The sequence below is a fragment of the Zeus faber genome (assembly GCF_960531495.2).
Source record: "Zeus faber genome assembly, chromosome: 11".
In the NCBI taxonomy this organism is placed as follows: Eukaryota; Metazoa; Chordata; class Actinopteri; order Zeiformes; family Zeidae; genus Zeus; species Zeus faber.
The window spans coordinates 19,228,757-19,242,966 of NC_137205.1; the positions used below are offsets into that span (position 1 = coordinate 19,228,757).

Genomic DNA, 14,210 nt, shown 5'->3' on the forward strand with positions numbered 1-14,210 from the left:
CAACATTGGACGTGTCTCGTGGCTCCAGAGAAGCCGCTGTTTTTATTTTCCAGGCTCGCGGCCGGCGCGCTCGGCGCCCCCTGGCGCGCGGCGGCGGGGGCGCAGCGCTCGCGCGGCAGCGGCGGCGGCGGCGGCGGCGGCAGACGACGACGAGCGCCCGCACTCGGACAGTTTTGCGCGTCGGCTCCCGGTGAAAACCACGCAATGGCAGAGCACGCAGCGCGCTGAGCGGCAGAGCTCGCCGCAGCGGGGGCGTTTCGCATCGGCCGCGCTCGACAGCGTTTCGCGCGGGCACCGTTGCTGTGTCTTTTAATCTTTACTCAAGAGAAAAAGAAGAAGAAGAAGAAGAAGAAAAACATGTCCGCCAGCTCGCACCCTCGCTGCCTGTGTGGCTAGCTCCGTCTCCGCTGCTTTTTTTTTTTTTTTCCTCCTCTCTCTCTCCCCCTCCTCCTCCTCCTCCTCTCCCTCTCTGCCGCTAGCGGGCTAACGCTAACGCTAGCTCGGCTGCTTCTTTTCTCCACTTGAGAATAAAGTGAAACCGCGAGCGAATGTAGATCCCGTCCACTTTCACTTTCGATTCGGGCAAACGAACGGTAACCGCAGCGGCCGATATTCCTTTTTTTTTTTTTTTTTTTTTTTTTTTCTTTTCCGCGACCGACTTCGTGAAAAGGTGTTGTATGATTCTTGGCAGGAGGCACTCTGCTGGCTAGCTGACTGGCTAGCTGTTGGTGCGTATTATTCTTCGAGTTTTCTTTTCCAAAGTATGGACGAGCAGACCAGGATGCTGACGGGGCTCACCGGGCTGGGCGGGCTGTCGCAGGCCGACGTGGGGGACCCGGACGGGGTCAGAAAGCAGCAGTCCCTCGGTCAGCCCCAGCAAGACATCGGGGACATTCTCCAGCAGATAATGGCCATCACGGACGAGAGTCTGGACGAGGCGCAGGCCAGGTAAAGACACGCTCTGGGCGGAGGTGGAACGCCAACACGGGGATCCTCAATCCCACACTGGAGTCCCCTACCAAGGGAGTTAAATTCCAGTTATTGTGCGTCTTTTATTTTCTGTGAATTCGTGCCGTTGCCGTGCGCTGTGAATTAAATCGCCCAGTTGCGGTGTAATGAAACGCCGAACTAACGCTAATGAGCACAACGCCTCAAACTGACATTACAATATTTTTTTTTTTGCACAGTTGTACTCACACTTGTTTATCTTGATTTACTGACCGTGTTGCTTTTAAATACACACTTCACAATGTCGTTTGCAACCACACTCCGTTACCTAAAACGAGGGGTTGTTGTTTACTATGCATACATAGTTTGATCTCTTCCGATGCCAGTGTCTGTTTTGGAAGCAGTCGTTATAAAGTGTAAGTGATATTTAAAGTGAAACATTTCCATTACAATCCACAATCTGTTTTGTGGGCCGCACATTTCCATATATACGGGCTTTCCCTTGGTAATAGTTGGCGCATTGAAGTGAAGACAGATGAGTAGCGTAAAAATAATGTTTAACCATATGAAAAAGAAAAATACACACTATACACAGAATGTGCTCCTTGCACCAGATGAATTGCAAGTGGCAGGGGCTAAGTGGCTTAATCTACATTCTGTATGGCTCCACAAAACCACTTTCACAGCTTTTTCTTAGGTTATCGCGGTCCCGTTTCATCGTGTTGTGACTGATATTAATTTATAGACTTTGGAAAGGTGCCTATTTCACATATTACAGCTGAAACGTAACTTGTTTGAAGCGCCGGATATAATATCCCAATTTGGAAGTTAACCAATTATGGCCTTTCGTGGCCACCACTTGAAACAAATCACAGATTAAGCTCATGCAGCCGAAGCTTAGGTGTGTGTTTTATGTTTTATTTTTTTGTGACTGCATCTGTCGGGGCTACCTGGGTGTAGTGGTCAAATGCCACAGTTAAGCGCCTGATCATGTATGATGGGGTTGGCTATCTTAAAAACCCCCATTCAACTAATGAGGTGATGCCGATAACATTAGCCAGTGAAATGCAAATGAGATGGTGGAATAGGGTAGGGGGATATTGGATGGATGTAAATTATGTCAGCCCAACACAGCACTGATGATGATAGCAATTATTAACGACACTTGACTGGTGATGTTTGCTCTAGAGGTGTATTTTCCATATCATGATTGTGCATGACAATATACAAATGACCCGAATTCATTCACCATGTGTCTGAAAGGAGCATAAGGTCATTTGAAGTTGAAGCGTTGGGCTTTTTTCTAAACAATGGGCAGCGTCCACTGCAAGCCTGTGGCCACAGTGTGATGTGTCATTAGCTAGTGATTTTCCACCCAACATTTGACCACCTGGTTCTCTTAATTAATTCACTCCTCTTTCACTCCCTCCCTCCCCGGTGTTCATCCTTTTCATTGTGTGCTGGGTGCAATCAATTCTCCTATAATGTGTACGCGAGTGCAGCTGTCCACAAATCGAGTTTCTATTAATGAGATGGTAGGGGGAGGGATGATGCTATACTGGCATCTTAGGACTGTGCTGTTACATCTCTGGAACAAGTTTGAAACCTCACCAGCTCTCATTTCATGGAGAGAAATAACATTTACGCCTTTTCAGGGTTTTTTGTTTTTTATTTTTAGCCCATCTGGTATATTGTTTTGGTTTCCAGTGTATTGACTTATTTATTTGGTTTGACTTTTGCGTTGTTCGGCATGTCAGTCTGTTTTTCAGCATTGAATTGTCTGCATTGTATGCTCATCTGTGAATAATTTACAAAAGTAGTGTCGTTCTAAGCTGCACTTGTTGCAGATTTAAAGATAGCTCTATTTTAAGGCACCATGTGAAGCAGTATATGTATTCTATTTATGGTATTTAAACTGGCGGTGCATGTTTAAATTCTTAAGTTATAGGTGTGGCTGAATCGCAAGACAGGCTATCTGTAGGTCAGTAAAGTAGAGAGCTGTATCGAGATTGCATTTGAGATATTTTTTAATAATTTTTTTGGACAACGTATGAGCTCTGAGTACTCATTATTTGGTATTTGCTGATACCAATAATTAGAATGAATGCTAACATTCAATAATAGTTGGACCACAGATTTAGAAGACTTTGTGTTTATTATTTTCGCTAACCGTATTTATTCAGTGAGTTGTTTAATAAAATCAGTTATATTATGAAACTGAGTTCCATAAATAAATTGTGGAATGGTAACTCAATGCAACTATACCACATAAAGTTGATATCCGGTTTAGATTTCGGGGCCTTTTTACGAGTGTGAGTACATGAGCACTCTTTCGGATCCCTACCAGTGCCTGTTTCAATTCATCCCGAGTAAGACGTGTTCTAAAATCTGAAATATATATCTTCTCCATGCCATGTTATTGAGAAACTGTTCAAAAAAACCCAAACTACTACATTTTTTGTAAATTAACCATAATTCAGTTCAGGAAACTAGACCCAGATTACACAATGTCCTCGCACAAATGAATTCTCCATCCAATTCCTTGTCAGGCTTACATCTCTTCTCCGAAGGAAAACCCAAGTATGCTTCTTGACTGTGCACAACCATGGCCGCCTAATGTGTCTATTGATGCACATTCACAGCACAGTATCAGCAGGGGGAATTATTTCTAATAAACAGTCCTAATCGATATCATTCTCTAGAGAAATCAGGTTTGTACGCCACAGAACGACCCTAGTTCTGATCAACAAGCAAATGTGTGAGGCGTGCCCACGTGGGAGTGTGATGCCCCGTGGTGGAGGGTGGCAGTGTGTTGGGATGGGAGTGGTCTGGGCCTCTCAGGACCTGGTGTTGCAGAGTCTTACCTGCACGCTGCCCGCCCTCATCCTCTCACTCTGTCACCATATGTTCAGATGCTGGCAAGAGGAGTCGCCGGCGCATTGGGGTGGATCAGACGACCCCACAGAGGGAGGGGGAGCTAGGGGGGGCACGGCAGGGGGTGGCCTGCCACTCAACTTCCAGCACAGGTCAGTAAAGGACCGCATGAGCACCCCCTCCTCCCCCTCCTGCTCATACCCTCCATGATGACGGCAACCCCCCCACCCCCACCCACCCATCCCCAACTCAAATCCAGCAGTGACAATATGAAAATAATTAACACAAGTGGACACAATTACCCACCCACTCTAGACGGTTAATCTCTTCAAGAACCTTTGTGGTATCACATAGAATATATGCCATCGTCGATACCCGGGCTGGATATTCAGCACGTGTTTGGCGTCATACTTCTCATATGGAATAAGCGACACATAGAACTGGACTTGGTGTTGAGGTCAGGTGTGGCCCAATCATGATCATCTGTGGTTGTTTTTCAACGTGTCCTGCGGAAAAAGAGGACGCCCATTTTGAAAATATTTCTCCATTTGTTTACCTTTTAGGTTCTTTTTTCATTGTGTCATTGTCATTAGAAGCTGTGCCAAGTGTAGATCTTGCCTTCCCATCCTAACTTGATTTCTATGTTGCATGCTGGTATTTATTTTATTATCATTTTTTTTTTTCTACCCAGTCCTGGGTTTTAATCAATAAAAGTATCAACATTTACTGATCATGATCACTGATCACTGATCATGTTTCAAGAAATTATTTGATTGCACTTTTGAACATTTATGTGTTTATTTGCGTTTGAATTGTTACCAGTGCCTAAATGACAGGGCTCTGAAATACATTTTTAATTTGGTTGAGTCTGGAATATGAAATGGTAATTACAAACTTGAAGATTGATGATTTTCTTTTCTTTTCTTTTATTTTGTTTTATTTTTTGGGGGCCAAACTGCTCACGTTGTCAGAATTGTTGTTGTTGTTATATTGTCAGTACTGTAGTTATCCTTGCACTCAGTGGTGGCATGCCAATTAAGGTTATTTCAGAGTTCTGCTATTGTAGTCCAGTGGGACTATTGCTATATTGTGCGTGGGTGTGTATGCATGCATATGCATGTGTGTTTTCGTTTTGTGAGATTTGCCTTTTTGCCCCTAATCCTAAATGAAGGGTAGAAAATATGCCTTGCTTCTCAGCACTAGACTGAACTCAAAAATAAATGAAACATATCTGATCGAATTTAAAAAACATTGCTTTATCCCACCAATGTACCCTGTATTTCTATAAGCAGCAGAAATGGAATTGCTACGAATTAAGGGTCATATCAGGAGTGGAATTACTGTGACCTTGAGTTTTTACATAATTCCTTGCCCTACAGTGCAAAGCATCCGATTGATTGTCAACATAATGCCTGCTAGGCCAGAAACACTAAAAATGCTTTTACACCGGCAAGGTCGTCTTGCAATTTTAAAAACGCCTTGAAATTCGATGGTTTCCTCAACTCTTTATGGAAAATTACTCAGAAATTCAAGAGCGAAGAATCTCACTAGGCTTGATTCATGGATAACATGTCTCTGCTTTATGAGGGAGGATGTGGAATGAATTGATACAGAGGTCTGTTTATCCTAACCCCCTCTCTCGCTCTCCTCTTTTCCATCTCTCCAACAGGAAGCATGCCTTGAACTGTCACAGAATGAAGCCAGCGCTCTTCAGCGTACTCTGCGAGATCAAAGAGAAGACGGGTGAGTCTCTTTCTCACTTTTTTTTTTACTCTCGCAGTCTGTTCAGGTCGTGTGCAGAAGTAGCTTATCAGTGGTTCCTTTGTGCCGTAATTGTTTCCCCGGTATGGAGTTATTTTTTTATTTATTTGTTTATTTTTATTGGCCCCGCGGAGAGCTCTATTGATTTGGCATTGATCCTATAGAGCGCAGCACTGATTTAGCTGCAGGGTTTGAAAATATGGTGCGGTCAAGCAAATTATTATTATTTTTTATTTTTTTACCTTGTTTATATCTTTGCCCTGCATCCATATGGTACACTTGCCTAAAAAAAAAAACGATATTGGATTTTCCCCTCCAAACACGGTCACAATGAATGCAACTTGGCTATTGGCACAATACTGTTTTTGTGAAACCAATTATAAAACACAATTTTGCTCATAACTAGAAAGCTGAATGAAATATATTATTGTGAATATTCAGCCATGTTTATAATTTGTTATGCTGTGCCCTCCTGACTGTAGAAGTCACAAAAGCGGGTAAAAGGATCTCTCGATGGGGACAATATATGCTTACACCATTTTATGCCGTCGTATCCCGCCATTAAATAGACCAAACTGAAATTGGTCATCTAAGTGTATTGCGGTCACACTGAGTTTGTGCACAGCTTGTGACACGTCTAATGTAAAATATAGCTTATGTTGTTAACTCAATATCCACTTACTCCAAAGCGTAAACTAGCTGCTTATTTCCATCTCGTTACATATTCCAGTCAGCTAGCTGACAGATCTCTAGCATGGTTCAAAGGGGGGGTGCAGCAGTGGATGGCAGATTGATGGTTATGGTCGTATGAATGAGGTGAGCTTTTGGGTTCTTTCTCCTGCTCTCCCCTTTTTTCCGTGTCCCTGCTCTTTGTCTTCCCTCTGTTTCTCTATCTCCTTTCACAGAAAGCCTCTCCAGTTCAAATACAATTTGAAAATGCTGCACTGCTGGCTGTTGTGGCCCTTGTTCAATAATGTATTATTGCTCTCCAGTCATTGGGGGGAAAGTAAAGGGTAGGCCTGAGTGAGTGGGGCAGAGTACCCTGTTTCCCAGGCAACCAGTGGTCTTATTTACCCTAATGCCATTCACTTTGATTTTCACATTTAGTCTCTCTGCAAACTCCAAAGGGCTCTGTGAGAATGTGTACAGTATGCTCGGTAAAGTCAAACAGTGGAAATTTAACGTCTTCCGCTTGTCTAGAGATTGACGTTGGTTTATGCCTCTCGGTTAAGAGCGGAACACAGCGACCGCAAAGCCAACGTGCAGGGGTCTTGGGCTTTGCGCTGTTGGCTATCCGCCATGTCGCGGCCTCTTACCAGCGATGTGTACCTGTTTTGGCATTTCCCTGCTCCACCAGCAGCCCCCCCACAGGCTCCATTATGTGCCTCCAGAATGTGAATTGACTTCTCTGCCGCTGCTCGTGGAAGACCCAATCAGCAGTCTTTTGAGTATCTCCCCAGATTTTCTGCAGTCTCTTCACTAACAAACACGCACTTGCAGGCGTGCGCCGCGCACACACACACACACACACACACACACACACACACACACACACACACACACACACACACACACACACACACACACACACACACACACACACACTAAACAACAGGGATGAAAGCAAACTCGATCTTGGGTCTACTCCTGCTGCTTCAGTCTTGTCCTCCCTCCCTCCCTCCTTTTGCCTCGCTCCCATTCTTGAAAGAGAAGACTTGCTCTGAACTCGGGGCTTTGATATGGAAATGTAATGGTGGTGGAGGGGGAGGGGTGCAGGATCGTGGGGGAGGGGAGGTGAATTCCTCTGAGTGCTGCAGTTGGTTAGATTGTTTTCATTGTAAAGGAAATGTTCTGCGCAAATTCCAGCAACCACCACCCCGTTACTCCCTACCTCCACTACAGTGGCCCCGTTGTCCTGAGCTCTCACTTTAAACATGACCTTCATCTGCATGAAATTTTAGTTCTGTAAAAATGATTTTGTTAAATCTCTTGATGTTTCAAGTGGCCAATTCACATAATAACCCTAGTCATCTCTCTCTCTCTCTCTCGCTCTCGCTCTCGCTCTCTCTCTCTCCAAAAAATACATTTTAGCATTCAGAGCGAGAGAGGAAATGATCAAAGTTGGAGAGACAATGGCTTTGCTTCGACTCAGTTCTGTTCCCGCCGCTCGCTCTCATGGGTATTTTTGCTGTAAAAATAGCTCTTGGTGCAATGGGACAGTTTATGCCAAAAATCTCTCCAAAGCTGCTGCAGTTTCTCTCATAAGTTTTTGATTGAGTCTGGATTTGTTTGAGGTACCTTTCTTTTAGTTAGAACATTGTTGCTGTTGCTTGACAAATGACTACAATGAAGCTGTCACTCACTCTTTCCTGGCGTATACCTCAGGGTCATTTTATTTCTCAATTGTGGACACAAACCCTCGAGTAAAATTACATAAATTATAAGACATGTACTCTCAAAAGCTCCTGTTTGTTGAGGAATTTCACATCAGTATTTTGCTGCGTTAAGTTTCTTCACGTTTGCCTTGTTGTCCGACTTGCACGAGAAAGTAATGTCTGGCACACTATAGTTTACAGCTCACATTCTATTAAAATCTTCAAATTCATTTTATTCGAGGATGGATCACATCAAGATGCACTGGAGTATGACTTAAATCAAGCTTATTTCTCCAGCCCTTAGTGATTGTTTAGGTGTCAAAGAGCTAACAGGGCTACGGTACGACCCAATAACACCCCCGGGCCACACCAGAAGCGACGCGTCGCGAAAGTGTCGCGGCAACGCTTCAGATACGCTGCCATTTAAATCAATATGGAAGGTCACACCAAGCAGATGCCGCGAGGCTCCTGAACCCAGCGCTTCCGTTATCCGGTAATTGCCGGTTTTTGACCGTGAAAATCTGTTGAAGTCCGACATTATTAAACCTCTCCAGTCATAATGTCCGGTGGAAAAAAAATCCTCCAAGCGCAATTTGAATAAGTGCTGGGTGGATCATTTTGATAAATAAAAATCCGCGGAACTGTTCATTTCCACGCTCAGCAAGTTGCAACGGAAAGCCAATGAGTTTGGACGATCTGAAGCAGACTTTTCACCTCTGACCAATCACGTGTGTCGATATTGAACTAAGCCCTGCCCCCTCCCTGGTTGGACGTTGCGCTTGTAAACACAGACACACACACACACACACACACACACACACACACACACACACACACACACACACACACACACACGAAGCAGAGACAGAGCTGCAGCGTCTAGAACTCTGAGGAAAAACAGAAAGATGACGTATCGTTGGCAGACGACCTAAAGCAGACGGTAAATATTAATTGTGTAAAATTTGTCAACGGGACGTCCCGACGAAGACAGACACACCACAAACTTCATTATTTTTTTTAGACCTACTTATCATATTTATTTTGTTTTTGGTTTGATCAAATTTTTCTTTTAGTGAAATGTTCATTAAAGAGGCTGCACTTGTTACTTATTGTTCACAAACGGAAATTATTTGATTTCAAGTAGTAATATTCGTATTTTTTAATTAAAATGCAGATTTAAATGGCGTTTACTGATGGGACTTGTTTTATTTTGAATAGTCATTAAAAAATATTATACACTGACATGCTTTGATGATGTCATTCTCTATATAGCCTGCTTATCAATTGTTTTTAACCTCAATAAACACAGATAATATTTGACCGGAATCTCTCCTATTTGTCCGGGAAATTGAAATCTTCCAGGACACGTTGACGACGGCGATTTTTATTTCATTTTATTTTTCTTTTACAACGGAAACTGCCTAAACCACTCACATTTTTTTATGCCTCGGCTCTGTTTTTCCGGGCGCAAAGCGCTAACTGGAGCGTAGATTCCCATAGAGGTCCATTTAAAAGATGTATTACGTGAAAATATTTAATTACCAAGCCTGGTATGTATCAACCACATATCGTACTGATTTTTCCCCCACAACAAAAACTTCTCAGGAAAACAAATATCATGCCCAGGAATAGACTTTATATTTTACTTCATACTTGGGAAGTCATTTTATAATCCGTGTTACCTGTCGGCAACACGGAAGTGGGACGGTTTCCCTGGAGTCAACTACTGGTGGGCTCTCGTCAGACTGACTTGTAAAGCAGTACATTTTTGTAGTAGAGAACTCTGTCGATTTATGTACTATTAAACTATTAACGTTTTACCAAATTTACAGGAATATATCCATTGCATGTTTAGGGTTAGCCCGTAGACAAGGAGAAACGGCACAAAACCCTAATGAGTTGTCACAGTCTCCAAATCCACGATTCTATTTGACTTTAGATTTTAAGGACACGATTCGATTTAACCTTTTTTTTTTTCAGCACCGACAGCTATGCTATTGTTAGAATATCGAGTCTTGATTTGTAAATAAAAACACCCGTTTCTCAAAAAATAACTTTTATTTGAATATTAAAAATTTGAAATAATAACAAATATGAGAATAATTAAACGACACACCTAAGCAGTTAAGAGCTTTAGCAAAACTAGACTTAAGAATAATAAACAATAAGTTACTTTATTACACTTCTTTTAAGAAACTCACCAAAAAGCGCAGCAAAACGGATGCTCTTTGTCAGTAAAAGGAAAATGACTACCAGCAACTCTGATCAGAGCGATCTTTTCTCCAAACAAAGCAAATAAAAACTCTAGATGTATTGAATTTACTCATTTTCCTGCTGCTGCGCTGCTGTGGAGCAGATTGCTAATGAAAAAATCAGTGAGGAAAAAATCTCACGGCCCATTGTCAAATACCCTGCAGACTGGCACGGTCGACCGGGGCTCTACACACTGTTACCGGGAATGTTTCTCTCCAATGTGCGTGTGCAACAAACTGCAGGAACTTATATTGAACTTTATTGTTATTTTATTTGTAATATTCCGATTCTATTAAAATTTCATTCCTGCAGCCCTAGTACCAGGTGGGCGGGGGGCAGTGTGCGTTGGATGCGGCGCAACGGACCCCTACGCGGAGCCGACCGCATCTCGCCCAACTCGGAACCAAATTTCATGAAAGTCGATTTGGAGCCGGGCGGGCCGCAGTCGACACCCGCCAGCGCACACTGCATTTGTTTACCGGGGGATCTTGACCACCCCAATATGGTGGCGATGTCCGACAACATTACCCACAAAAACACAGGGAGAATCGCGAGCCTGATTGTGATTTTGAAGTTCGAAATTGAACCCTCATTTAGATCGATTTTAGAATTGGAATCGTGACGCCCCTGCTAGTGAGTAAAGCAAGAAAACTTGAGAAGAAAAGAATTTGACTGAAAAGTGCCATTGGCAAAACAGATGTCAAAACAGAACACAGTGGTCAGTATAGTCAATATAAAGTTTTAACACTTGTCATAGCGAGGAAATTAACCACAAACAAAAGGTAATTCTCACACTGAATAATCAGATGGGACAAAACCCACCATGTGATATTTGGATTGGTTTCAGACAGGAGGCTGTCTGTGAACTGGCAAATTGTTTTGTCTGGGATCTTTCACACATCCATATTGTCTTTATGTTTTAATCTTGTTCCAAACGCATTATTTTGCTCAAAAAGTTACTTTTGGGTGTGCTTCTGCTGGCGGCTTAATTAAGGTAGAAACCTTGATGTCTTCTAGGATGGCTTGGTGGCCATTAGGTGCTGGATTTGCAAAGTCAGTAGCATGGTGCAAACAATTGGCAATATCCTTTACATATAGTAGTAGAAAAGTATGCTTTTTGTTTAAAATGTGACCTATTATGTTCCTTTTTTAACAAGTTAACATTTGTCTCTGAGGTCCCCAAAAACATTCTAAACCATCCTGTTCCGGGACGCTCTGTTTCGGTGGGTGGCACCACCCTCCCGAGGCCCCTAGATCTGTGAGCCAATGGGGTTTGAGCAGACGTCCATAAGCATTCACTTATTTCACCTTATCAGTCCACCAAAATCTTATTCGAAACAAATTTGAGGCGTGAAATAAGCATTCCAGGCATATAAGATGTACAAGGCCTCATTTAAAAGTTTGTTCTGACTTTTGTTCCCGCGCTCCGAGCTTGTGGAGGACACTGCACCAGGACACATACAGGGATTTTTTGTTTCATCTAAACATCTGAAAATGTATATCAACATTTTTATTGGTTTGTTTGGAGAAAAGCACAGCGAACCGCGAGCTACAGCCTACAGTCTATCTGCTGCATGCTTTACTTTTTTTTCTGTTTTTTTTGAGGAATAAAACAAATAGCAGAATTATGTTTTAAATGCTTACATTTCCATCGTCTGCAATTTCTTCACAGACGGTTGGTGTTATTTCCTCTTTCTTTTAAAAGATTTATGCTGGTCTGTAAGCCAACAGAGCAGTTCTCAGCGGAGCTTTTAATTCTCAAGCCGTGGGCGGAGTTGCTTAGATGGATGGCGGTTCTAATTCTACTGAGGCACCAAGTGACGTAGGAAGGGATCGCAAATCTGTACAGCTTGTTTCACCACATGTTTAATGAAATAGACAGCTCACAAAAAAAACTGACTGAGTTGTCTTATTTCACAATTTGTGGTTAGTAGGCCCATCAGAGACACAATTGTATGTGTACAAGCACTAAAAAAATGAGTTTTTCATAATGGGTCTCCCTTAAACCACTTTTCCATATATCAAATCTTCATTTTGGTCTCTGAGATCTAAATCTTGACTTGTAAACTGTATTTACTGGGGTTGTCCATAACCAGAAATAAGTGGCATATTTTCCCTAGACCTCTGTTGTGGTTAAGACAATTTGTCTTAGTGTATAGTAATGAGGAGTTAAGTGGTATTTTCCATAAATCAATTAACAACTTTGGCAAAATTGCAGCAAACAAATGTCACTAATTACGTGTTATTTGAATTTCAGTGCTGTTTTTAGCTCTGAAATAATACAAAAACAAGGTTGACAAACAGTAGGAACCATTTTTTTATTCAAAGTTAGCGTAAACCTTGAATTTTACACCCTTTTAGTAATTTCAGTATCATGAATATGCTTTAAGTGGGCACTTTTAGTGACCATGTGTGAATTTAACATAAAAAGAACATAAATTATTTGGAGGTTGACTGCCTAAATGACATTTGGAATCAATACCCACAGCACTAGTTTCTAGCCGATCTGCTCTCATGGCTTCTATCTCTGATACAACTCAGGACCCAGAATCTAGTGAATCGTAAACCTTATTTAAGCAATTTAATTAAATGTATTCATCTTCAAAGCGCTTAAATCGAAACCCATGCTGTAAATTTTTATGAGTTGTTAGAAACCCTTAGTCTTCTTATTATATTTTACGAGGTACAGCCTGTTTGCGATATGAGTCAGAGAGTTCAAGATGAAAATAGTTTGACATTAGCAATTTTGGAAGGTAAAGTAAAAACGGGCGTGTGGGTACTCCTTGTTGGTTGTACAGTCACTACCGGGGCTTTGTGACCAAGTGCTGTATCACCATAGTCAGGTTCCCACTTTGCCTAATCACACAGTGCCACGGTGGATCAAAGAACATCTTTCTTATGTTTTTCCTATTTACACCTATTTCTGTTTACACCTCCATTGCTTTTGCAGGCATCTCTGTTGTGGTTGATCGTGTCCTGCCACTCAGTCTGTTTTTTGCCTTTGCAGAAGCGAAAAAAAAAAACAAAAAAAAAAAAAGAGGGTGTGAGGGTTGCGGAGGGGGGCAGGAGTGATAGAGGGAGATTGATGAGGCAGTAAGAGCAGCAGTAATTACTCGGTGTCCATTCCCCAAGCCAGATTGGCAGACGGCTAATATCACACAGACCCCTGGCCCTGACAGACACCTCGCCCTCCCCCAACACAAGCCCTCAAACTGGGGAGGCAGGAGCACCCCAACCCTCAGCTCAGAGCTAATGGTGTGTGGGCTGGCTGCTTTCCCCATGTGGTATTATTCCTGTAGGAATTGGGCCTCTGGACATTGCAGAGGGAAATTACTGTCTGGCGTGGGTTTTGGGATGGAAAATTTTCTGTTGAAATCCATTCTATTGACTGAAATATAATTCTGGCCATGAACATCCATGGACTGACCAACAACTGGATGCCGGACTCGGTCGTCGCATAAGTGGCAAACACGCAGCCGCACTCCTAATTATAATTCTTAATATGTAGCAAGGATTTAGGATGTGCCAGCACACAGTGACGCATATAACTGCCTAAGATGTATACATCCATGCCATTTTTAACTTGGAAATAAGAAGCTGTTGAGTGACCAATTGGAATGGGTCCAGCGTCTCCCACAGGGCTGTGGATGTCCAGGGATGACTCCTACCTCTTCATCATATCTCCCCTCCCTCTCAGCATGTCTCTGCCCCTCGCGCTGCTCAGAGGATTGGCTTTTAAGAAAGACAGTCTTTTTGATTAAAGATATGTAAATGCCGTCTCAGCTGGATGGCATTAGTATGGTGGTGCTGAAGGGAGTGGGGGTGGGAGTGCATGAGCCTAGGTCCTAATCCTGACTAATTAGGGATTAATTACAATTGATGGGAGCCTTCCACCCCTCTGTAGTACTGCACATGGCAGTCTCAGACATTTTGTTTATATATTTCACACTGTGTCATAAATACAAGGGGGGAAATGGAGACATCAGGGCTGGTGGGGGG

General features: G+C 42.7%; 1 protein-coding gene across 2 annotated transcripts in view; it reads left to right on the forward strand.

Annotated features, from left to right (window-relative positions):
• Nucleotides 1-185: 185 nt before the first annotated feature.
• pbx4 (pre-B-cell leukemia transcription factor 4) overlaps nt 186-14,210 on the forward strand; it is a 34,875-nt gene continuing 20,850 nt past the window's right edge. For both annotated transcript variants that reach the window (XM_080009137.1, XM_080009136.1), the window contains exons 1-2: nt 186-948; nt 5,492-5,565. In XM_080009137.1, coding sequence (XP_079865263.1) covers nt 764-948; nt 5,492-5,565 — 259 coding nt within the window. In that variant the 5' untranslated portion in view covers nt 186-763. The remainder of the gene's footprint in view (nt 949-5,491; nt 5,566-14,210) is intronic.